Below are 26,502 nucleotides of genomic sequence, written 5' to 3'. Positions count from 1 at the left end.
CTCGATTTCTCGGCTCTGGTTCAATAAAATTATTCCTCCTTTTTCATGCAGCCTGCAGGCATCCAAGCGCACATATATTTGCCAAATTTCAGGCGCATACTTACTTTAAAGGTGATGGAATTCACCTGTCCACTTGTGTGAATGCGTGCTGGCTAGGCCGTTGCGCACTGTGAAATGTCCTAGCATTTTACACACAAAGGAAATATGAATTCAAAAAGTCACCCCATCTTGCCGTCTTGCCCATATAAGAACAAATAGCAGCACCACACAGAAGTCATTTCAGTTTACTAGCCGTTACTCTTAGTCCGCAGAACTTTTTCCAGGGGGGGGGGGGGGGGGCACCTGAAGTCCGGGGATGGGGGCGGCGGTAGGTTAGCATTAAAAAGAAACTAGTGCATAAATAATATCCGTAATTCCAAGGGGGGGGGGGGGGGGGGGGCAACCGCCCCTCTTGCCCCCTTTCCGGACGCCCATGCGACTTGTAGCCTATTGTCCATACCGGCGACAACAGCACTATACACCACCACAATCAAAATGCAAGTCAAAGAAAAACAATACAGACGAACTGAAAGTCCGTGCTGAACAAAACTTCCGGTCAACGGCGCAAATTTGAATGAATACAAACAGCAGACGCAAACGTAGGCACCTTTTAATACACAGTTTGTACATAGCACTACGGCGCCATGCATATAATGATGGCCACTTTTTTCTCTAGCTCTGAGAAATCTGCAAAATGAAGAAAGTAAAACAGAACATGGGCTGGAAGTTGATGCACCTTAAACAAGTATTCTAAGGGCTACAAAAGCAGATATGCACACGCAAAAGCAAACGTACGTAAAGAGCAACTTCGATGACAAAACAAAAGGCGAGATGAGCGTACGCTGCAGACACGCAGTTCAGGTCACGGATTTTCTTCAAGTTGAAACCCCCCTCTCTCGAAACAAGCTTCAGCGACATGTTATCAAAACAGAAAAAAATAGTTCTACCAGGCGAAAATAAAAAAAGTGCGAAAAGGCCCTGCAGTATGTTCAAATAAATAAATAAAATAAACCAACATACCTTGACAACTTTGCCTACGGAAACCCAGGGATGAAATAGGAGACTGCAACAGCTGAAACCATGAATTAAACGCAGCCTTCTGTCCTGCGCCTTCTCACAGCACAGCGAACGCTCAAACATACGCGTTACACCCTCGTAACGATCCTGGGAGTTTTATTTTCTTGTGACTAAGTGTGGGGATAAGACTGCTTGAAGCTAGGCGGGAGGGGGGACGTATTGAGGCAGGTGCGGTGGCGCGCTGCATCCATGGCGCGGCAGACAGCGCATGCGGCACAGTCCGGCGTGGGAGTCGAGATCAAGGCACGATTAATCCGGTGCGGGAGAGTCAATATAGCGACGCGAACACTGCACAAACTACACCGCTGCGACAGGATGGCTGGGCGGTGGCGAAGTAGGTAGAGCAGGCTAATCCATGGACACTCGCAGAAAGAGAGTGGTGGGTCTCCGAAGGTCCTTCCCGCCTATGACCGTAGTAGAGGGCCACGCTTCCACCACCAACGCGCTGCAGTCGTCGGAGGCGCTGAGGAATGCAGGTGCGTATGAGGAGTCGCCTATTGCCACGAACTCCGCCGCCGCCAATGCCGCCTCGAACAGCGGCATCAGTAGGGCCGTGAAGCTGCGCAAAGGACTTGCGATGCGCCGCTGCATCAGTTCCAAAAGGAATGGTATGGGCACGCCGAGATGCGCGGGAAAACTGCCGTGAATCCGTAGCTACGAAGTCCACGACAGCCCCCAGCAAACCAAAAACCTCCCATAGATGTCCGGATTAAGGCTGAACGTCTATGTACCAAACCAAAATCTCTCAGACGTCTTATCTACCAACCTTTTTTCGTGGAAAAGCTGCAGACGTACCCACGACATCATATCTGCCTTAACCTAGACTTCTCGTAGATATTACTTGTCACGTCCTGGGTATGTAAGCGAGATATATAATTTAAGAATTCCATATTTTTCAATCGTTCGATATTTCGTGTTGCCTTACTGCATTTAAAGTTTGAAATCGCTGTTGACTACAAATTGGAGGCATGACCAGCGCTGCCTGTGTTTTTGTGTTTTTCGTGCTCGCTTCACGGCAACATTATCCTGCCTAGAAAGAAGAAAAATACGGGAAGTAGTAAAGACAAATCTGAATGCACAAGCATCAGGTTTCTGATTCAACTGTACGCAGTTGGTTTGAAATGCCAGTCACTTTGGTCAGGATTCGCATTGTTATTTCATTACTATTCTTACATTCAATTTATACCTTGTGCTACAGCCTGCAAGCTATCTCAACCACACTGAAAAGTGAGGACACACTAAAAAACTTGTTTGTTATTTAGCAGCCAGGACTATATAGTAACCATTTTTTCTGATTAAGCATGTTTTATTCAGCTTATCCAACTATTTAAAATACAAGAATTGGTTCAGTTCAATTTTTGGGAGTTATTTTTTTTTCAAAAATGTCTTAAATCTGCTAATCGCGCTAGCAATGATAACTATTGGAATGTTGAGCTGAGGAAAGCTTAGGCATTTGTGTTGCTGAATGTGTGACCTCATATTTCTTGAGAATAAACTTCTTGAGTCCCGCTTTTTATCATCATGTCAGCACTGTAATCATGTCCAGTGCGGGCCAAAAATTTCTCCAGTTAACCCTGTGCCAGCGGCGGCCCCCTTATCCCAGCAAACTTCCGAACCTCATCTGCCCACCTGCCCTGATCCTCTCTGCTGTGCTTGCATTCTCTCTGAATCCAGCCCGTTACCCTAATGATAATTGGTCATCTTGCCTTCATGCTACATGCGCTGCCCATATGCCTGTTCTATGCTGCGGACAGGCAGCGGCGGGGAAAGTGCGGTGAATTGTCTAAGCCGCCATCGCGTTGTAGTTCGTATCGTATTTTATCAATAATAGCGCAAACTGCGCATGGCGATTGCAGCTGTGAAAAAAGTAATATGCTACAATTTAAAAATAATTAACTTATTTTTCATGCCACACCAAGCCTGCTACTAAGTACAAAAAAGAGACGATACAAAATATGTGACAGTTTCGCACATCCGCACGAGGCTAGGTTCAGCCATGGCGGCAGTGGTAGAGCGCAGGGCGTGTGCGATTTCAATCGTGTTCCGTGGGAACATTGTGTTTGAAGAACCTCGACACAGAATTAATTATTCCCTTATTATTGCTGGCGAGATTGTTCAACCGTTCTTTCCTTGATGGAGCTGAAGGAAGACAGTTTGCTTGCTTTTACTACTCGGCGAAGTGGACCCGTCAGTACGAATTAGGACTACAAGTCGTTTTCACCGGCTGGGATCGTGACCTTTCTTGGTGCGTACTCAGTCTCAGTTTACTCATTGAAGTGTATTTTATGCTATTTTTTCGTTCGTAATGAAAAAATTCTAACGCATTTATCGGCACGTTATATTTTTACGCTCACTCGTTTGGCTGTTTTGCCAAACTCGCTGTGTATTGAAACAAAGGCTGGTGATGTATGCAACTGGCCTCTACTATCGAAATGTGGGCATGCGTTCGGATGGTGTGCCGAAGTGCGTGTGCAAGCACACTCCGCTCAGCACGACTGCCTTTTAGTGCTGCAAGGGCAACCTTTGACGCTTCATAGACTTGCGTCGGTAAAAGTGGCGTAAATTACTGGGTTTGTTTGTTGTAGTTGCTGTGCCATTCTCTTGTCACCTGTAAAAGCGAACAATTATGCTTTCTTTTGCAGCAACCCTGGCTTATTGGGCTCGGCAGAAGAGTATTGATGCCACCGCAGCTGTTAACCTGACGATTATGCTCAACGAGAAGATTCAGTGAAAGCGCGCCGAGCGCAATAAAATACTGACGCACTAGGAAGTCATCTGCAGTGTTTTGGGCTCCCATGATGGCCATGTACTCGCTTACTCAACTGTATTTGAGCTAGCTGGAGTGCTTGGACGTCCCGACGACTCCATAGGGAAGTCTGTGGCTGGGATGCAGTAGGTCTCCGTTCCATCTGGAATTGTAACAGGTGTGAGCTGCATCTCGTACTGCAGCTGGTTCCAGTCTGGAAATGTGTCTCTTAAAACAGTAGGACTGGAACCAGTTAGAAATTTTCACCTGGATATTGATCTATGTATAGTCGTATTCTCTTTATATAGACGTCTAGGCTACGTAGACTGAGCGTACTTACATGTTCACAAATATCTGATAAATGTAGAGCGTGATGTCTGCAGTACGTACGTACAACGTGAACTGGACCCCAGTTTTCATGTTGTAGGTACGTAGATTTTTCGTAAACGGTACTAATATGGATGTCTAATGGAGGTGTCTAATGTCCAGCGTAAATATCTTGCTGATGTCTATGGTACGTTTTATGGTTTACTGGGCCCAGTTGGCGTAGTGATAAGAGCAAGAACTGCCACGCGCTGGGGCTTGTGCTCGAACGGCTGAGGCAGCGCGAATAACAGCGCACAAAATGGCTTCCGTCCAGCGAGGAAGCCGGGCGAGCGACGGGAGGCCATTACTGCACTTCTGCTAGACAGCGTCGCAGCTAGGAGCGCCGATAGCCGGAGATGCCTGGAGGGGCCACCACACAATGTTGCAGTTGGACGGCAGCAGGGGAAACGCTAGAAGGCGGGAAAGTTGGTGACCGCCGCTTACGGCGGCGCGATGAAAATGGAGACCGCCGTCATCTGCCTGCAGCATGGAGCCGACGGCCCACGTGCAAGAAACGCATGCGCCGAGAGAGATGCGGGGCTAACCGCTTCCTTCGGCTGTTCGAATGAAACTGCCGTTTCATCTCTCAAAACGACGCGTGCAAGAGCAAAACCTCCTCTCGCCGCAGCTTGTGGCGCGAGGGAGAGAGAAAAGAACGCGAGCAGTCGATTTTTGTTTCTTGTTGAAAATCATTGGTCCCGAAAACGTTATGCCCAGTTACCTTTCTGGGACCAAAATCCACTAACTCGCTTTTGTTGCTGCTTAAAACTCCAGAAAAAACGTTTCTAGAGCTTTAGTGGGAGCACTGCCTTTTTGCTTGTGTTTCTATGTCTTGCCTCTATGGTCTGGGAACGTTTGAGAAACGTTGTACTGGGACTGGGACATTCCATCCTTTCTAGGCGCACATGGGGAGGTCTTGTGCTTGTTGGGTCGATCTCCTGCACGCTAGCTCCGCTGCTAAGGCGTCGCTGAAATCGATCTTATATATTTCTTTTAACATGAGGCATTGGGATAGCCAGTAAGGCAGTGCGATGAGTAGACCATTTACTGTAGCGCTGGTCAAATAGAAAGGCAGCCTGCAGTTGCTTCGATGCGAAACAAGCTAGGCCTAGCGACGACTACGGAGTAGCTCACTGCCAGAGCGCCGGCGTTCACCGCGCTCGCAGGCGGAACCACCGCGTAAGTTCGCGAAATCCAGTTCAGCGAGCGTTGCGCACTTGTCGCCTACGGTCCCTGCCGAGTAAGATGCGGCAGGGACCGATCCCTTTTCGATATTACAGCGCTAGAGTGCGCAGCTCGAGCATCGCGGGACGGTTGTGCAGTACGCTTGCTGCGCCGTCGAACGGTACTCTGAGGCTGCACCAAAGCGCCGTCGGACGGCACTCTACGCGCTGCCTATTTTAATGTATTGCTCTTGAAACGTGATTTCGCGCGAAAAAGTACGTTTCTGAAGCGCACCAGCTCGCACGCTTTTCGAAACGCGGACTCCTACGGGCACTTTCCATCCACAGACGCCGCCATATTCTCGGTTAACGACGCAAACCGAGGTCGCCAAGCTCCGTTCGCGATAACCATGGTTAGCGGCTTAACCGCGGTTTGGTTCGCGGTGTGAACAGCTGTAACTGTAGTTAGCGAAAACCGCAGTTAACTCCTATTACTGCGCTGGCCAATGGCAACAGTAAACGAAATCAGCGTCTTAATGTTTGACTATATCAAACAATCCAGGTATCAAAATTCTATAGCTCATACTTCTTTTTCATGTGATAAACTTCTTGTTTAGGTAACAAGAAACGTTTAAGCAGCCGACTACTTTTTCGTCGTGGAAGAATTCTGTGCGCGGAGGCTGAATGTGGGCCCTGCTTCGCATCGAATCTGCAAGGGAGAGATGGTTTACAACTCGCCACTGCCTACCATAAGGTGTTTGATCCTGTAAACTATAAATACAATAATTAAAATAAACTATAGGTTATGGTTGGTTTCAACAGTGACTTCGGTAGCGAAGCATGCCAGATCGGGCTTAGGCTGGCTTCGCCTCACGAGAGCGTTATGGCGTGAAAAATGACTGCGGCGTCGCAGGTCACCCTCATATACTCCTCACGTTCACATCGCCACGCAGCTTCACAGCGCCAGCAAGCTATGAGTATTAGGAGTATTATGACTAGGAGTATTTTGGTGGCATGTTTTCTTCTCTTGCGGAAAACACTACTATGCATGAATCACCAGATGGTGATCATACCGTACAGCAACTCTCTCTGCCTTTTGTCTTTCACTCGCACCTTCCTACGTTGCCTCACGGCGCGGTTCAGGTGTCTGAGATGTGAGACAGGACGAGCGCTGCTCGTCCTGTTCCCTTACTCGTCCGTGTCCCCGTTTTGCGCTCTCATGTCTTTCACGAATCTTAGCAGAAGGTCTGACCAGATCCGCTGTCTTAAGCCCGTCAACGCCAATGACAAAAGCCACCAAAATCTGTTCCTCGTCATTTTAGGGATGTTTCGCCCCTAATTGATGCAGGGAAACCACCGCGGCGGCTGACTATCGCTGCCCTAGTTTCCCAGACCCACCCCGTTCCTGCGTAAGCGCATCGATATAACTAGTAGTTGCTTCGCTCGTTTTCCCATATGCACCGCGAAGAAGCCTCACCATTTCTCCTCCTCATGTCGCATCTCTGCAAAAACGGCTCTCGGATGCAGAAGGACTTGAGTCTGAGCCTTGTGTGTGCGTGCTCCTTTCTGCGTAGCGTCCGTTTGTTGGCTGTTTTCTAGCAAGTCTCTGCTAGCGCGCCATTTTGCTGCTGCTTCGCTTCCTTGCACCCAGGCACTGCAGAGAAGCCACCCCGGCGGGCAACTGCCGCTGCATTCCAGCTCCTCACGTTCGGCCCACTTGCATGTTTGCACATGCTCGGTTGGTCAATAAACCCATTCTACTGTTACGATCTGTCGAAAATTTAAACGCAGTAGCCAGGAAATGGCATGTTATCCGGGAACGTATTAACGGGGATAAATATAGTGGAATTCTATGGAAATGTCCGCGATTTTTTCAGCGTACGAACCAGGAACATGTCAACAAGGTTTTACTGCATCATGTGCATTTATTCCTCGGTATCCTGGTCAAATTGACATCTCCCTTGATATGAACTGGTGTTGCTTATAACCACCTAGTGGTGGTGAAATGCAGTGGTTAATAAGCGTGTCAAAATATTTCATTGTGACCTTTCAGTTTGAGGTCACTTCTATAGGTTACTGGGAGTACTATTTGCGAGGGACGCAGAACGTGCGTCTAAATTCCCTTCAGAGGTGGCATTTTGGGATATGCTTGATGCATAAGCGCACACAGTTGGTTCTCAGACTGTACTTGCCCACTGCCATTGAACTAGCACTGTTCGAGAAAGCGATGGACCAATCATGGCCAGGTGCGGTTGCAGGAATCCGCCTGTGGTGGCTTGACTTGTATTCCATTTTGGTGAACTTCAAAGGAGTATAGGCACCTAACTTTTGGTGCGTGTTTTCTTAATTGTAATGATACATAAGACATCCCATGACTACAGCGCAACGAATGGGGCAGGAAGGACACAGGCAGGGTTTTGTTGTGTCCCTGCCTGTGTCCTTCCTGCCCCATTCGTTGCGCTGTAGTCATGGAATATCAGAACCAACCAGCCAAGCAACTTACCTTGTCACATAAGACATCATTATACATTGATTACCACATGGTATTCTCCTACGACCGCTAAATAATTTATAATCGAATTTGTTTCTCATGCTGTTTCGGTTCAACAGCTGTGACGTCAAAGTGTCGTTACAGGTCACATAAGGCATCAAAAAACAGCGATACAATCGTTGCGTCTACATACATTGTCATTCCGGCTCTTGAGGAAGGCTGGCTTCAGCACTGTAGTGAATTAAAACAATGAAGCAGCGATTATATCGATGCTTCTCCATGCTTCATGTGACATATAAACACACTGACGTCCCAGGCATCGTTCGACTGTTGAAACCGCAACAGCTAGACAGAAAAATCTGATTATGAATTATTCAGCGGTCGTGGGCGAATACTACAAGGTGATTCATGCATACTAGTGTCTTCTGCATCATTGCAGAGAAGAAAACATGCCACCAAAATCAATGTCTATACTCCCTTAAGTTTGCAAAGTGTCCTGGTTTACCACCTACAACTGTGAAGCTCCAATGGCAAAACAGTTCTGCATCAGAGGTACTACACCACTCAAGACAAAAAGAATGCACAGAACATTTTAATTCCATGACTGCACGAACAAAATCAAATAGGAGCATCCAATCACACAGCTGTGCTGCACTTCTCTTCCGACAGCAATTTTCCTGACTGACTTTTATGCAAACACAGACAACTTTAACTGAAACAAAAAAAAAGGAGAAAAGCATAAATCCACACATTTGTGCGTGCACATGGGAAAGAAAACAAGGAACAGTCTCTTCCTCAATGCCCTGTACATAGGATCAGTGTAAAAAGTTGATAAATTAGAACACTACCCACCCCTTCCCCCCAAAAAATGTAACCAAGGACTCCGTTGCCCCGCCAGGACAAAAAAGAAAAGAGCAGTGGGGCAGATGGAGAAGTGAGTGAGGAGGAGGACATGATGTCTTGCAGTGGTGGTGGCGGTCTCTGTACAGCAAGGTCGCGCAGAGGTCAGAGTTCCTCGCGCATGTGCACCTTCTTGAGCTCCTCTATCCTCTTGACAAAGTCCGACTTTTCGACACAGCCTTCGCACCGCTCGTCCCAGTCGTTGAGGATCTTCTTCAGGTCCTTCACCTTGAGCTTCTTCAGGTCCACCGTCTTCAGGTCGATCACCTTGGCTGTAGGGGACAGCGAGAGACGTAATCGATACACAACTCCTCACAACCCTTCGCACATACCCAAGATCGCTCACACCAAACTTATGCGCAATTCACCATTGTTCCTTGCCATTTACCATTGGAATAAACTGCCTGCAGAAATCGTTTCCGAAAAAAATTATGATGCATTTGTTAACAAACTTAAGTGCTTACTCCATGCTTAGTTATTCTTAATACACTGTTGCTAGAATTGAATTTTGTCTCTTGCATTGCGGTCTACGTGTGTGTGTGTTCTCAAGCCTTTTTTTTACCCAGTTATGTTCACTGTTTATTGGAGCACATTTGTTTATGGTTTTCAGATTTTAAGATTTCAAATTTCACTTTGTTATGTACCACAATGACTTTGGGTAGGTAATGACAGGTAGGTAAATGTAAAAGGGGGCGGCAGAGATGGTCTAGGTTGATAGCTGACGTTACAATGTTTTCGAGTATAGGACAGTCCCAGTTTTCACAGCAGAGGGTCAGTCACAGCGCTGTGCCTTGCAGTGGATGTAGAGGGCTACTGCTGCCGCTGATGACAACAAAAGACCAGGAAGCACTGCATGGACGTACTTCAAAATTTTTAACAGCATCTGCCTCTACCACAGGCCACCTTGATTGAATTAATGGTTGTCTTGGTCAAAACAGACATGCACAAGCCTCCTCCCAAGCAATGTGGTTAGTTTGCAAGCATGTGACAACAGCCTGCTTGTGTTGCGCGTTGCTCATGCCTGTAAATTTCACTCCAGTGCTTACAAAACACGAGGGAAATACAGTGTGGAGTTAGTCTTTGCCACCAGGAAGAAATCTGCAGCTTGCTAGAAATTTCTACTAATCTTCCACTTGCATGTTTGCTGAACACATGAGTGTAACCATGACCTTGACAAAATGCGAGCTGTACACCACAAGTGATGCAAAATTGAAAATTGTGAGGTTTAACATGCCAAAGTGACACATAGGCTATAAGGAATGCAGCAGTGGACGGGTCCAGATAAATTACACCACTTTGGGTTTGGGGTTCTAACATTTGCTGACTGCACAGCATGGTGGCACTTGCAGCATTTCGTCACCGCTGAAGCGCAGGCCGGTTCGAACTCTGGTCCTCCGGCTCAGTCATAGAGTTTCTTACTATTACCTAGAGGGAAAGCTGGCGGCGCTGCACTTCAGCCACCGTGGACGCCCAAAGCATCATGGGGCGGTGAGCTACTTGTTGCGGAACAGTTGTAGTTTTTGGGGAGCATGGAGTGGCACTACTAAGACTTTTCATTCCGAAAACGCTGTTCGTGTGTGCGCAGACGACTTTCGCGCGAACGCAGTGGGCAAAAGCCATAGTAGTGAAAACGCGACGACACACGACGCCAATAAAAGGTTTGACTTTTTCGAAATGCCATTAAAAAACCTCTTATAGTATTTAAGCAACAACATCTTTTTTGAAAACATATTTGCTTTTAAAAGTACGCCTGTTAAGTACGAAATATTAGTTTTTATAGTCGTCTCTAATTTTGGGCAAACTTTGCACTTAAATGCTTTTCTGCTCGTTTGTTGCAATCATTGGACAAGATTTTCAATCTTAGGACGTTTGTAGTTATCAAACAGCTTAATTTTTCTATTATTTTTTGGCCAAAAGTTGCAGTTCCGCAACAAGTAGCTCACCGCCCCATGATGCTTTGAGCGCCCATGGTGGCTGAAGTGGTCTCGAGGGGTCGCCATGCAAACTCCCATAGACGGGCTGCCAGCTTTCCCTCTAGGTAATAGTAAGAAACTCTATGGGTTCAGTAGCTGAGTGCCCTAACCTTGGAAAAGCGTTCGAATATACATAACACTGCAATGCTGCTTTCCATAAGAACAAGCTGTTGTGTGGTGCAGGCACATATAGAAGCTTTAGCCTGCGCTCACATGCCAAAGATGGTTAGGTAAACAATGAAACAAAAAAATCAGGGGGCACTTTGGCTCTCTAAAGTGATGCAAGGCAAAAACCTTTCCTGGCGCATTGTTTGGCATTGACTGTGAGACTGTTTGTGCTATACTAGTATGCTTTATTTGAGTACACACTTTGACTACACATTACAGCTGCACACTTCGACTGCTTCTTTAGCACGACTCTCTCTCTGCTTCGATGAGTTCGGTTGTATCCACGGCTCTGTTCGCAGTAATGAGGTATGTAATGAGGTCACCCACGGACGCCTTATGCCCCTTGTCAGAGCGGACGACAACTATTTTATTAGTTGCCGTGCGCTCCCAAAGGCATCCGTGGGTGACCTCATTACAGTAGAACCCCGTTCATACGTTTTTCACCGGACCGGGAAAAAAAAACGTAACAGCCGGGAAAACGCAACAGTGAGGAAAGCACCGAAAATTAATGAAAACAGTGGAGCTTTGGCTTGAAACAATTAATTTCCGCAAATTGACCCTAGGACTTTAAAAAATCGAGAATGGTGGATTGCAGTTTCTTTCGCTCGCTGGAAAAAACAACGCGTTTCTCAATAGCAAAGGCCGCATTGCTGTCAGCGTCGCTTTGCGGTGCGGCCACACCGCACATACGCAGCAGTGCTGTGCAGTTCACGCGCTCACTGCAGTCCACGCTGAAGCGACGTTGTGCACAGCTCAAGCACTGAAATGTTCGTAGGCTGCTCGCTGCGCTGCTCCGCGTAAGCCGCCCTGGCTGCCTGTCTACTGCGTTTAGTACGTCCAGCTTTTCCTCAAGGGAAAGCCCCCTCCGCTTACTCAACGCTATCACGCCATCAAAGCACAATAAAGATGTTGTTGCGACTGAGAAGGATGAAAAGGAAATTGCACGGGCCCTGCCGACTGGCTCCAGCCGAGCCACCACACAACCGCTGTCACTTGCAGATAGAGGAGAGTTAAAAGATAAAAAGAAAGAGTGAAAGAAAAGACGCGCTGATAAGCGACCGCAGCCCCGCGCCTCCTCCTCACCACCTCCCACGATAAAGATCGCGGCGTTCGGCGTGCGAGGCAGATAGCCATCTAGTGGCGGCCTCTCCAACTCGCGTGCGGCTTCTTGCAGCCAGTTCCGTAGCCAAGCCGGGCCAAGACTCGTCAAAAATCAAAATGGCGGTTGGCGCGCATTGCCCGGGCGGGTTCGGGGAGCCCGGTTGCGACGTATCATGCGGGATCGTTTCCTCGGCTACGACGTAACAGCAGGGTTCACAATACATTGGATCCTATGGACGCTATGCCGGGACCCGAAGAAAACGACGTAACAGCCGGGAAAACGCAGCAGTGAGGAACGTAACAGCGGGGTTCTACTGTACTTCGAATCTGCCCACCCTGACGTCATAACCACTTCACAACCAACCGAAAAGTGCAACATCTCTGCTGACAACCTTCCGTCAACAACGATAAGGCATTACAGGCTTTCGCCTTAAAGAAAAGGTAACCTGCACTTGCAAGTTAGGTATACTGTGAAAATCTTGCAGTACTCTGTACCTACAAATCTGTATTGCGTTGATAAAATTTATACAGAAAAGCCAACAGTCTATCTAACCAAGGAGAGCATAAGGAAACACTGGTTAGTGTTTTTTCTGTCACAGCACTTATTACTATACCATTTTCCACAGGAGAGCACGGTGATTAGTAGAGTGAGCCGAGCGTGCACTGGTACTAAGAACCCCCTGGTCAAACCCCCCCCCAAGGAAACTGAGGGGGGACACTCACGGTACTTGAGGTCGCAGATCTGGGCGTCCTTGGCCAGCAGCTTCTCGCACACCTTCAGGTGGGGCATGCCCCAGCTGAAGGGCTTGGACATCTCGCCCACAATGCGGGTGGCCGACTCCTCCAGGCCGCCCACATAGTAGCACTGCACACACAAACAGGGCGTCCGTCTCAGTGCAGGGCATTTGTAATCAAAATGCATCGAGTACCATTGGCAGCCAAGCCCGAATGGCACTAACGACAACTCCATCTAATTTTAAGGCGAAAGCCTTTAATGGCTCACACTGCCATCCATTAACAAGGCGTGTCATTTGTGTGTAACTCGGGAACTAAAAATTATAGAATAAAACCAATGGTTGCTACAGATAGAGGAGGAAAAAATGAGCCTAGAAGCCAAGTTTGATGACTGTAGATTAATTAGTTAATTAATTATTGGCAAAAATGTCGAAACTGTGTCTAAATAGCGTGGATGTTGATATAGCCACGGGAACGGTGTGACATCGCATCCACTGAAAGTCGTCACAGCATAGTGAAAGTTGTCGCAGAATGGTCGGAAACACATCGGATTTGTGTTAAATTAGATGGAAAAATGCATAATTAAGCAAAATTTACCCTTAAGATCCCCGAAAGATGTATAATTTGGGTATCAATATAGCCACGGGAAGCAGTGTGATGTCACATCCACCGGAAGTCGTCACGGCACAGTGTCCTCGGCTTTCGCCTCTCAACACTTTAATTGCCAAAGTGTCCTTGCAATTTTTGTACTTGAGCTCCTTGCTTTTTTGTTCTTGGCAAATAATGAGCGTTTGGCTGTTTGTGACTGACTAGGCTGACATTTCGCAGGCACTAAAAGGTGCATTTATTGCTGGCAAATTTCCACTCTGAAGTAGAACCCCCCGTTTTATTGTAAAACTCTTAAGTACAAAAAAAAAATTGTGAGTCTTGTATCGAATAAAAGGTCAGCTTTCAGCAAAAAGTGCTTCCTTCGCAGTTAGAACACACCTCCAATATGGCCCCGTATCCCTTTACACTGTAGAAGGTCACCGTTCAGTTAATTACAATTCAGAGACAGTCAATTGCCACGACACTATGTGCCATATGCATTTTCACACTCCAGAGAAGCCAGTTGGTCATGCTGGCAGCCAAATGCACAAATTTTCAGTCTTGTTGGTCTCACGTTGTTCCTAAAACTGCATGTGCCACTTTCTCACGTCACGTTTTTGTGAACAATCACATAGTCAACGTGACACCAACTGTTCCCATTTCTACGAAAATCATGATCAGCGTAACTATATCCACTGCAGGACAAAGTCCTTCCTGATATCTTTCCAATTAACCCTGTCTTGTGCCAGATGTGGCCACGCTATCCAACAAAACTTCTTAATCTCATCTGCCCACGTAATTTTCTGCCACCCCCTGCTATGCTTGTCTTCTCTTTGAATTCAGTCCATTACCCTTAAGGACTATTGGTTACCTTGTCTTCGCATTACATGCCTTGTCTAACGTCTATTCTCTATATTGACTAGGATGTCATTAACCTGCAGTTGTTCCCTGACCGACTCTGCTTTCATCTTGAGTCTGAACGCTACACCCATCTTTTTTTTTAAATGCACAAATGAAACCCTCTTTAAAATCTACCAGCCACCTCCTACAGGGTTGGCTACAGAATTGAACACTACAAATGCTCGCAAAATGCTGCTGCCTTACTGCAATGAAAACAGTAATTTGAAATAATAGTGCCCACAACTACAGCACGGCATTGCACTACCACTCATAACTGTGCCATGATGAGAAAAGCAACTGACACCACACCAGACATAACTGAGTGTGAACCACAATTTCCGTGACACCAGATTAAAACAGCACAAATTGTGAGGCTTACAAAGCGCTGCTCTGGTCCCTTGGCGGTCTTGCAGAGCTCCATGAAGCCTGCCGTGATGGAGTCCTCATTTGTCCGCTCCTCAACTTCCAGCCGATTGTGCAGCTTCTTCAGGACACCCGCGCACACTGCAAGGAGAAAAAAACACGTTGCAACACTTGGGGACTGCCTCTCACAGGGCTGAGGCAAACTTGTGCGATATTTCTCTCGGTGGAGACTGACACTGTTCAAAGTTTTGTCTTCATTAGAACCACGCCTCCTTGCAATTGCACAGCTGACAATTTCGTCAAGTTCAATAGATAATAATCCCCCAGCGAAAGGGCCAACGGAGACATGGGCTTGTGCTATCATTTCAGTGCTTCTACTGCGCTCATTAAGTTTTAGAATGCCTCCCAGTGACACCAGGGAAAATGAATATGGAACAGCTAAATAACATTTACTCATCTGCTCCACCTAAAACAAACTTTCCAGAATAATTTACTTAGCGATGAAAAATGGAACTGCTTATCCGCAATAAATTTCTGCATAAGCATTAGCCCCTAATGAGAATTTGGCATTTGCAGTACGTACTGATGAGAACTGCATATATCTATTTTGCTGCCATTACTTTGCAGCAGCTTCTAACCAATCTGAAGTGGTTTTCCAAGCAGCATCATGTCTACATCATGCAGCAGAAAATTTCAAATGATACTGACATACTTCTCATCAAGTAACTATGAACAGAAATACGCAAAAGTGTGCTACAGTTTCCAAGGTGTCCCAATATTTCATATTATTCTGGATGTCACAGCATCTATACTGAAAGGCCTACGTTTTGGACACATGCCATGATTTCTTTCATTATCGTCCAGTCATCACTGACAAATTTTTTTCATTTGTATGTCAGAATAAAGGCCTTGCATGCAACTTGCGCTGAATACAAAGAGCAATGTTAACTGCATGTACAGTCAGTGTCAAACAAAATGTGTTCAAAACAAAAATTGAAACAGTTAAAACAAGAAGATTTTAGCTGAAGGAAAATGGGTACTAGTCCATCTTTTTTCACTTAGACGGTGCAAAGACTAGTGCGTGGTAGATTTAATGAACCAAGTCAGTATTTCTTTTGCAGCACCTAATATTTTTGTTTTTGTTTTCATCTTTCAGTTCTCCTGTTTGTTGCCACAATGTGTGCTGTAAAAATTTATGAGTGCTTGATGAAACAGCTTACAGCTGAGTATGCTTTGCCATATGGAGAGTAATAACCCTCTTGTGCTTTATCACTGATAGCTGTTATGCAACTTGTGCTCAACATGACCACGTCAAGCTAAGAGGGCAACGGCAAATGTCCCACTCATAAGCATATCGCTTGCGAAGCCAAGTCAGGCAAGCATTCATGCATTAGCAATATGACTCCCCACACAGAAGCCATTGTACAGGTGCCGTCAGAAGTAAATGGAAGGCAATATTAATGAAAAAATTTAATCACAACCCTCTGAATTCATGCATCCTTGAAAACACATGTGCAGACTAATTGTGACTGTGCGAACTGCACTGTGCACCAACAAACACGGGCCATTATGCTTTAGATTTAAAGAAATTAAATTTTTTTGACAAAGTCTCCTTTCATTTACTTTTGAGGGCGAGTGTACCTTTCTAGCTCTAGTTGGATGTTGCATTGTGCAGACTGGCGAAACAGGAAGGGCATTAGCTAAGGTTACCGACCACGGCTGGAAGACCACGCTTGAAGCGACCACGTAATAAATGACATCGGTATGCTACAAGCAGACCAATGTCGCTGCATACTTATGTTGGAGAAATGGTCAATAAGCATAAGCTAAAGACCTCCCCTCCCACAGCACCGAAAGTGCAATGCACTGGCGGAAAGCTAAACTTAAAACGGAAGGCTGAAGGCTCCGTTCCAGATCCAAGCATCCTCCTAATGTTCATCTGGCACGAAGCCACATGCATCCACTCGGCTCAGATGTCGTGGTTTCGCGATTCTTCTAGATACCTGCCCAGTCGTCCAGCTTCCGAACGAGTTGGAGTTGAGAGGTCATTGTCGATAGGATGTTCCGGTCAGCGCGATTTGTGCGACAGTTGTAAAGATCAACCACCGTGTCCCGTCGCGATCGAAGGCCGGCGCGCTAGCGGACTGCTCGTCAGTCGTGATTACGTGGTCAGTGCTCCCGTAATGGTTGCGTCACACCCATCTGACTACACGAAGTCAGCCTGCGTGCACTTCACGCCACACACTGACAGCCGCAAGCAAGCATTTGTGAAAGGAGATAGGAAGCGTAATTTTCAAGCTCGCTTCGTTCATCGGGTAAACGGTGAACCGAGTCCACTGGACTGCACAATGCCAGCTCGCTCGGCACTGACCAGCACTTACCCTCGCAGTCGCCTTCCTTCAGCGACTTGCCGGACACCGCAAGAAACGACGCTTGCAGGCACACTGACAGGGCAAGTAGCAGCACGTTCATGTTGACGCTCGATCGCATGTTCTCGGAAACTTGTCTCCCTGCGGCCACCACTCCGAGGGACGGCTCACCGACGATCCTGCGACGTCTTTGCGATTCGACGACGACGACTAGCCGGCGACGCGATTGTGCAAGTATTTAACGAACGTCGATAAGCGACGTGTCTAACACGCGCTGGGAGAGACCAGGAGGATGAAACAAAACTTCGCCGAGGCGTTTCTTTGAATGAAAATCCGACACGTCTCCGGCGAAATTCGAAGGCGCCACCTACGGCGGGCCGGTATGGACATCTGGCTTCGCGCCATTGGTCCGTTTCAAGGATTCCGGTGACGTAGCGTCTTTGCATAGAACGTCATGTACTAGATATCACCTCAACCACTTAAATACTACCAGCCTACGAGAATGACCACAAGTTTGTAAACTAATAAATTTAAAACATTAAACTCAAAGTGTCACATACAACGTACCCAAAGTGTTTTCTTCTTTTGAGCTAATACATGGCACTTACAAGAAACTAATACAATACAAAATAAATAAAATAAATTTCCCGAAATAACTATTGTGTTTGCAATTTGTCCTAGTAACTATAGCACTAATACACATATTTTACACTTTATTGCTTTTTAAATGACTAAATTTAATACATTAGTTTTTGAAACAATGTCACCTAGAGCGGCCGTGTGGCGTCGCTCCGAGCGGCACTTTGAATCGCAAGCATGGCGGCCTCGTTCGGGCTCTACTTCGGCAATACCAACCTTTGCCTGGCGATTCACAAGGTAAGTACGCGAACCGAATCCTTTATAGCCCGTCGACACGTTTGGGCTTCGGCCAGGGTTCGAATGGAGTGGCGGAAAAGGGTCGGCCAAGGGGCGAGCTGCCCGCAACGACCGGCGCCGATCGCGTGCACGTTGCCCGCCTTCGCAGTGTATTGCGGGGCGGGCGAAAGTGCGGGCGTGCTCTCAGCGGGCTGTCACTCTTTGGGCCCGAGCGCTGTTCTGGCCATTCAGCCGCCCTGTAGTCGCAGTGCTGCAGTGCCCATTTCGTCTCTGCGTTATCCGATCGCGCAGTCTTACGCCCAATTTCTGCTTGTTGCGAAACTGCCTGAGTAGCGGCGCGAAGATGTTCAAGCTGCGCGATCAAAGCACGGCTGTCTTTTCGCCGGAATGTTGATAAAGAACGCTTCTTGACTCGAAGAACAATTCTTGCCATCGTGACCAAGTCGTCACGTGGTATTGCGATTACATTGGGTTTTGTATTCTGCTATCGTTCTCCACCGACACATTGTCTCGTGCATGTAATCTGTCTGCATGCCACGGTCGTTGTCATCATCTCTGTCGCAATCAGCCGGGTGTACTTTTCCGCATCCAATCCTTTTGATCACGAGAGCATGTTGCCTTTCGCCGCCGGTAGTTTCGAAAACGGACACCGAGCTGGTTTCGTTAAGAGGGCATAGGATTGTTCGTATTTATATATTTATCGTCAATATATTAGTGATTCGCGGGCGGGCAGTTTCGCTGGCCCTGATTGTCGCACACATAAAAAGTCATTCATTTGATATGATGGAGGACGCCTGTGCCGACTGCTGAACTAGTGTGATAGAAACATGAACTTTTCAATGTCGGACCACGCCGAAACACGAAGTTGTCACTTTTGATCTCATGTGAGTTTTGACTTTGCAGTGGAGGCTTTTAAAAATGTAGCGGTAAGAAAGTGCAGCATGGAGTAGCTAACAGAGCATTGAGTGCACAGGTAGAACTTCACCGCTTAGATTCATGTTCCCTGATGAAGCTCAAGATTCTGGGACCTTTGCCTCAGCCTTCATTCTGCTATGATTCGTCTCACAGGCCGTTTGCAGCATTGTGAAAGGTCCAGTCAGGGCCCGGGAGTAAAACAAATAGTCCCTCAAATTTTTGAGCAGTGTTGTGACTATCTTTTAAACAGTTATTGCAGTGATGTTCATGAAAAGGTAGTTCAGGATGGTGCTTTGAAAGTACAGCAAGCATTTCATTCACTGGTTAAATTAGCAGAGAAAGTCCGAAAGAACACAGCTCTGCGGAGGCCTGCTGCCAAGTACACTATTGGTAAGTGTGGCTTTGGCTGAGCTGTAAAAAACAGCACAAAAAGGACACATTCAGCAGAACATACACATCCGTCATAGCCTGAGTCGCTTTGGGACGTTAAACCCCAATAAAGCAACCAGAACAGACACCAAAGAACGGCAGAATAGACAACGTGAAAGCTGTCAGCACTCATCCTGTCTTTCAGATTAGTTCAGTTGAGTTTATTTTTCTTTTTACAAAGAAGGAATCCAGGGCTGAAAAGCTTTAGGAACAGCTTGACAAGGGCCCTGACACCTAGTAAACATGGCAATACAGTGGAGTTGAAGGCAATGGCTACGTCTCCATATAGATCGTTGTGTGAAAATGCACCATACAATGCGAGAAACAAAGAAAACTTTATTATACAAGAAAATAAATGTTACACACCTCATATCGTATAACAGGAAACAGCAATAAAATGCAACATTCAGGACGGCAAAAAGTTTTTTGCTGCAGAAACGACTAATACACTTGTTACACTGTCTATACTCAGTGTTTAGACTGTTAGTCTCTGTGGTTAACTTAAATGGAGGCAAAGGATAAAATAGTGACTCTTTATTGTAGTGCTTCAGGGGTTTAAGGATGTACCATTTTTCTTTGTCACGTCAGTCGAGGTGAAAGGTTTTCTTGTAGTTTTGCGAGAAAAATTGTAATACCGGTGCTGGTTTTTAAAAAGGTTTAGTAGTGTAGATAACCTATAACTAGTACATATAAAACACTGAGATTTTAAAAACAGTGTCATTTTTTGTACTGTTTTTCCCTCTGTCAGCATTGACTGGCCCATCCAACTTTTTGTACTTCTGCGAAAACTGAAGATTCCTTATCAATTGGAAATCATTAACAGAACAATTAATACGCAGTGTAGGAAGCCATGTTTTAAAAAAACTATAAATGACCTCTTACCTCTCTCTGGATAGCTGTGTGCTTATAGTGTGCTTATAGGTCACGCAAGACATGAAAAGACCGCAACATAATCGCTGCTTCCTCGTTTTGATTCACTACAATGCTAAAGCCAGCCTCCCTCAAGAGCTGAAATGACAACGAATGTAGAAGCAGCGATTATATTCCAGGCTTTTTTCATGCCTGACATGACTATAAGCACACTTTGACGTCACAGTCATCGTTTGGCTGGTGAAACTGAAACAGCGTGACAGAAAAAATTTGATTATAAATTATTTAGCAGTCACAGGCGAGTACCTCATGGTAGTGCCTTCCACATCATTGTAGAGAAGAAAACATGTCACCATAATTACATGTCTATACTCTGTCCTAACACTCCCAAGCAACCACCGATATCCTTCGGACGGCCGACAGAGGTCTATTTCGGATGTTCTGTACGTCCGCTGAACATCCGCAAACCGCTGGTAGACGTCCGTCGGCCGTCCGATAGGTGGCCAAAGGTATACGGTTCGCCCGGCGACGGACGTCCAGTTGAGTACGTCCATTGGCGGATCTTTCTCGAATATTCGCATATATGGTGCATGCGTGCTTTTTTCACTCCACGCAATGCAATAAAACCAAAAACAATTTGATGCATAGCACGCATATTTTATTGTGGTTGATGATACATCAGCAGAGCAATGGGTTACATTCGGAAAATTTCTTAAATGTGACTCTTCAAATGTGGCAAGCTTGGGACACACATCCGTAATCTTCCCACCCACGGGATTTCTGAAATAGAAAAGAACGCGGCAAACATCAGTCATGTGAAACAAATGGCACAATGCAGTAGCCCAAGTAAAAACATTGGAACCAATTAATAGAAGTGTTTAATGCTGCAAGTATAACAGACAATGCACTTTAACAAACACCTCAATAAATATAAGGCAATAACAGCTCTCACTTTTCCACGCCATATTTGACAATGTATCTGTTCTTTATTCATTTTCATGGGCCTTAGGGCACTAACCTGCGCAGCACTGTACGCGACTGTGCACAGAAAGCCTCAAAGCTTCCGTTGCGAACCACTGCGACCTCACGTGCTTCCTATGGTCTGCCTTTCGCGCGTTGTCACTCTTTATATAGGCACAGTGAACATAGCGATGCCTTAAAAATTAACAAGATGCGAAAACACTCCGTCCCGCAACTTTGAAGAGGAGTGGGAATTAGTCGCGCGAGTTGAGGGCTCCCGCAGCTGTGTGATGTAGGCTCCCGAAAGTGTGAGAACAGCACACACTTGGGGAAGCCATCTCCTCGCGCTTACTGCTCCCACTGTCCTGTGAACGAATGTTATATGAGCATGCTGCATTGTCCTAGAAGCAAAGTTCCAAGAAGTGTACTGGATACATACCTTCGTAGGCAATCACATGTGCACTAAGCCTTCTTTACACCAAGGTCGACGCAGTACGGAATTCCGGTGTTCCAGAAGAGCTTCAGGCGCTTCCCGTATCTTTCGAATTGCTTAAGTTACATACAACTTTCGTCCACAGACCGAACAAAGCCACATTTTATAATAACAGAGCTATAAAGATCTGCGCGACAACACTACGCGACATATCAACAACAGCGCTACGGAGCCGTACTTATGGATTGGATTGATCTGACCGCGAACTGACATCTATGATGATGGTGATAGCAGAATGCACGGGAGTTTTGATGCTTACGAATGGTTTCAATGGCAAGTTTAGCTAGCAGAACAGTGGACATGTCGCGCAACTCCTCTAATTTGGAGAAGTTTTATAAATATAAAACTAGTCATTGAGTTCTTGCAAAATTCTGCAACACCTGCTTCTCCTCTTAGATATATTTAGCTCGTTGGCGGCTCTATCACTGCATGTAGGAGTGGAATCGTACCAATTTACAAACGTCTTCGCGTCAAACCCTCCAACTGATGCAAATAAAACAGTATACATACACGAAAGACTCGAATTTTCTGTGAAATAAAAAACGTCCATACTCATGGCCTGGGAAAATACTCGACCTTACATCCTTCGGACGTCCACCTCGTCTCTCATGCGGATATACAAAAGTGGACACTGTCCGTACGTCCGGCGGATGTACGAATACGGATATCCGAAATCGGATTGTGTTCGTACGTCCGATGGACGTCCGATCTCGGCAAAGGACGTTCGGATCTAGCTCATACGTCCGACGGATATCTGTGGTTGCTTGGGCTGGTTTTCTGTACTGTTTTTTATTTTCATTTGCAGTTTGGGTATTCTGTAACTACACTCAGCAGCTGGAAGTTAGTGGAGTGTGACCAGCCCCCTACTAATTAGATGCTGTGGAGTCCTGTCATGCAGACAGTGTACATTTGTTGTGCAGCGCTAAGATGATATCGGGTCTTTAAGAAGGCCGCTTTCCAGCATTAATTGGCCTTATAGAAAGGGCGTGGCCAAGCTCTTGCATGCACGATAAAGGTATATTTTTACACCGTGGTATGACCTCTATGGAGGCTGCATTCACAACGCTGCACAGAATGTGTTGTCTTTGGAAAACACTTTCGGACGTCTCGAGCTAAAAATTTGCACTTTTCTTTGGGAATTGTGTTGTGTGCAACATGTATGCACAAATATGCAAGATTCAGGGCTGGACCATCTTGATGGACAGCACTAGTTCTGAGCCTGTACTGATTGGGACAGTTACAAGGATGTCTGCGAATTGGGCTGCTGTATGCACTGAAGGAACCTTGATGCACCAGGAACACAGTCCAAGCTTTTCGTAATTGCTCTGCTGAAAAGCTGCGTAGATATCATTCTCGTTTGTTCGTCCCCTGCACTGGAGTCAGACATCTATGCCTGCAAGCTCACTTAGAATGTTACTATTTGTGTAGGAGCATAGATTGAACTATTGCTGTTTTTGTTTTATTCATCACTGAACACTCACCTGTTTTCCGTCTTTCCTCAGGATGGAAACACAGAGGCCGTCACCAACGACTCTGGCGACCGTGTCACTCCTGCTGTCATCGCATTCTCAAATGGAGAGAAGGTTGGTCAATTTCCTTTCTTTTCTGATGTGCACATTGTTTCGCCTTGTCTTGTGACTTCATCAATGGATTGCCCACAGAGAATTTTGGTGTGCTTGTCTGTGTTTCATGGATGTTGATAAATCCCATTGTGTTTGTTTGGTGTGCTGAGCTTAGTTCCGCTCGGAACAGGGTTTTCATGCATTTTTTTTTTCAGCAAGATATGCAAGTAGCGTAACTGAGTGGCTCAGAGCCACGAATGCGTTCGGAACTTTTTGGCTATTCTCTACATAGAGGTCGCTGGAAACAGTGGGTACAAGTGTTGTGACAACAGAGGATGTGTTCAGCTTAAACCATGAATTTGTTCTTTTGTGTGAACATACATGTCCAAAGAACAGTCTAAGAATTAGTTCCCTTTGTCATTTTGTTGTTACTCTTGCACTGTGGGGCTGCACTGTGTTTCAGGCTACTGCTGTCAAATTCAGCTGGTCCCTGCGTAGGCATGATTTGATCCACCACATGCTGAACTTGAGTGGGCACACTTCGCTCCTTATGCCATCCTGGCCAATGTGTGTGGGGGGTTTTGTACAAGAAAGCACCCTTGTAGAACTTCAAAAACGTGAAGGAGTTAAACCATGGAACCCCACCCTACCGTTCCCGTTGTTTGGGAACTAGGCGACTAACTGTACAATGCTAAAAAGTTGGTTTCCACTCGGAACAGAACCCATTGAAGTTGCCTCCTACCATGGGCGTCCGGAGGGGGGGGGCAAGGGGTACGGCTGCACCCCCCTGGAAAATCACTCACTCGAAGCGTGAGTGATGGCCGCATGCCAGGGGCGGTGGTGCGCTCAGCCAAAAGGGTAAAAGCAGCCCCGCTTCCACGCTTTGGGTCACATCTGCGAAATGCCGCGTCCGGGCGCGCGCCGTTCCGCCGTTTTCAAAACCACGCCATCGTTAGCTCTGCTGAAGGGCGACCTGTTGCAGACATACAGAGGCACCGGCGAGCATGTGTTTCGAGCCGTCTTGAGATGGGTGTCTGTTTCTTTGACCTCTAGAGAGATACAGTGGAACCTCGATTATACGTCCCCCGGTCATGCGACGACCCGCATTTTACGACGAATTTGTGCGGTCCCGGCAAAACCCCCATAGAGACAATGCATTAAAAACCTCGGTTATACGACGCAAATTTTAGAAGGACCCCGCTTCGTACGACGGCTGGCTCGTACCGTCCGTCAAAAAAGGTCGTCAGCAAACGCAGGCCGGGATGTACCGTATTTTCGCGATTCTAAGCACCCCCCCATTTTCGGAAAAAAATTTCTGAAAAAAAAACAACTTTGCATGCGAATCTAAGCACCCCCGTTTTTGCGCGGAAGAGAGCGTTGCCGAGGCCGCCAAGTGTACTTGCTCTCTTTTTCGTCGAGCCTGTGCAGTCGGAGTCCCAAGGAGGCGCGGCCTGCGTGTTGTTGTTGCGACTGAGAGAAGGATGAAAAGGAAAGCGCACGGGCCCGCCTACTGGCGTGAGCCAAGCCACCACCGCTGCTGAGGAGAGTTAAAAGATCAGAGGAAAGATAAAGAGAAAAGATAAGACGCGCGTCGGTCGCAGCAACAGATGCGTCGGCAGGAGCCGACGCTGATGAAAAAACAGATAAGCGGGCGAGGACAGCGGCTTCCACGGCGCTTTTTGTAATGGAAGTAATGGATGCTTGTGCCCCACGATAAAACTTCCGACGAAGAGGAAGTGGACAACGATGCAGAGGTTTGCGCTCCCATTCCTAGTTACGCGGAGGTGTTGCAGAGCGTCGACAACATCCGGCGCTTTGCTTGCGCGCGCGACGGTGTTGGCGACCTACTGCCGGACGTGGCAGCCCTTGAAAGAAAGTTGATGCGCCGAGGTTGGGCAAAGGTGCAGAAAAAAAATTACCGATTTTTTTTTAAACGGTAATAAAGATTTTTTTGCAAATCTGTTTCAAACAAATGCTGGGTTTTGTCTATTTTAATCTGATTGGCGTACTTGCCGCGGGCTTGAAGCCGGTCAACAGTTTTCGGCGCAAGGCCGAGCGCCACTGGCCGCATTCTTTGATTTTCGATTATACGACACCCGGATTATACGACGGTTTCGCGCGGTCCCCTGAACGTCGTATAATCGAGGTTCCACTGTAGCGACACGGAGGCAGACAGTGCACAGGGCATCTTGTTTTAGCCTTCGTCGCTCGCTATAGTCAGGATACGTTCGTACGCCGGCCACCGATGAATTCTTCAGGAGGGAAGGACAAATCAGCCGTGTCCACCCCCGCTTTGTCGGGCTGTTCAGGGCCAAGCGGGCGATGAGTTGGCGCCGCCGCCGCTCACTGTCTCCTGTGATCCACGGGAGAGCGCAGTTCGGTAGAGGCGCCGCTTTTTGTTCACGGCGACGCAGTCTCCAGAGGCGCCCCCCCACCAGCGTTCCTTGCGTCTTCTCTGAAAACCAGCGCCTTTGGTCAACGCAGCCCGATGGCGCCTGCCTGGCTCGCCTGTCACCTCTGGCTGGGCCTCAAATGACAACAGCGCCCATGTACTGTGCGATGTCAGTGCATGGTAAAGAGACCCAGGTGGTGGACATTATCCGGAACTCTGTACTACTCCGTCCCTCATAGCCTGAGTCGTTTTGGGGCTCTGAACCCCATAAAAACACAAAAACTAATTTTCCGACCGGAGTGGCGAGTATCCCTTCCCCTCGGAAATCACGCGACGTTCCTTTCACCCCCAAAGTGCGCATTCGGGGATACTGCGGCAAGTAAGCCCTTGCACGTGCGCGCGCCTCTGTGTTTGTGCTTTGGTGTTTTTAGTGGCCGGTTGTCAATGAAGCTGAGAACAACCAAGACAGCGGACGAGAAAACGACGAGCGGCGAGCAGTGTGTGTGCGGTTGCTCGACTGTGCGGATGCGCGAGCAAGATGGAGCGAGGTGTATGAAGCTGCGAGCGTGCATTTATCTTGTAAATAAGTTTTCGTTGTATATATAGTCATCTTTTGTTTTCAATGTACGCGTTCAACCGTTTTTCCAATCAATGTGTGTGATGAGTGTGCACCGAGAGCGTGTAATGAAGCACAGAAATGAATTTATCACCCGTGTAATCACGCAATTCACCCAGAAAAATCAGAGGCGCCTACAGTTGCTGTTCAAGGAAGAATGACTGAGTGACTGTGGTTGCGTGTTTGTGACCATATTGTGCTGTGTGCTGGTCATCAATCCGGGTGAGTCGAGAACCCGTATGCAGCAAGACTGAGCACTCTTCTCCACGAAGTGACAGTATCTTTTTGCATTTTTATTAATTTTAATTGTTTCTTCGTTGATAAACTCCAATGTATCTCTCCTAGCCACGCTCTAATTTGCTGTTTGTAATTTTTCTTTCATGTGTGTATTTCACTTATTTTTTATTTAT

General features: G+C 46.9%; 2 protein-coding genes and 1 long non-coding RNA gene across 3 annotated transcripts in view; 1 reads left to right on the top strand and 2 right to left on the bottom strand.

Moving 5' to 3' along the window:
• Window positions 1-8,458: 8,458 nt before the first annotated feature.
• Manf (mesencephalic astrocyte-derived neurotrophic factor) lies at window positions 8,459-17,372 on the bottom strand. The gene is made up of 4 exons (XM_089554861.1): window positions 16,992-17,372; window positions 14,627-14,751; window positions 12,748-12,889; window positions 8,459-9,054 (listed from the first exon to the last, which is right to left on the bottom strand). The coding sequence occupies exons 1-4, from the start codon at window positions 17,098-17,100 to the stop codon at window positions 8,888-8,890; spliced, it is 543 nt and encodes a 180-aa protein (XP_089410987.1). The 5' UTR covers window positions 17,101-17,372; the 3' UTR covers window positions 8,459-8,887.
• A 402-nt stretch (window positions 17,373-17,774) lies between these two features.
• The window catches only part of LOC149337338 (heat shock 70 kDa protein 14-like), a 44,779-nt gene continuing 36,051 nt past the window's right edge, over window positions 17,775-26,502 (top strand). The window contains exons 1-2 of the mRNA XM_089553418.1: window positions 17,775-17,855; window positions 23,025-23,105. Coding sequence (XP_089409544.1) covers window positions 17,796-17,855; window positions 23,025-23,105 — 141 coding nt within the window. The 5' untranslated portion in view covers window positions 17,775-17,795. The remainder of the gene's footprint in view (window positions 17,856-23,024; window positions 23,106-26,502) is intronic.
• LOC149337339 (uncharacterized) lies at window positions 20,706-21,699 on the bottom strand. Its single transcript, XR_016284618.1, has 2 exons — window positions 21,469-21,699; window positions 20,706-20,849 (listed from the first exon to the last, which is right to left on the bottom strand). It is a non-coding gene; the product is annotated as an uncharacterized LOC149337339 (long non-coding RNA).

Source organism: Amblyomma mixtum, chromosome 7 (genome assembly GCF_055824585.1).
Source record: "Amblyomma mixtum isolate Tamu chromosome 7, ASM5582458v1, whole genome shotgun sequence".
NCBI classification, from domain to species: Eukaryota; Metazoa; Arthropoda; class Arachnida; order Ixodida; family Ixodidae; genus Amblyomma; species Amblyomma mixtum.
This window is presented reverse-complemented; position numbering and strand designations above follow the sequence as displayed.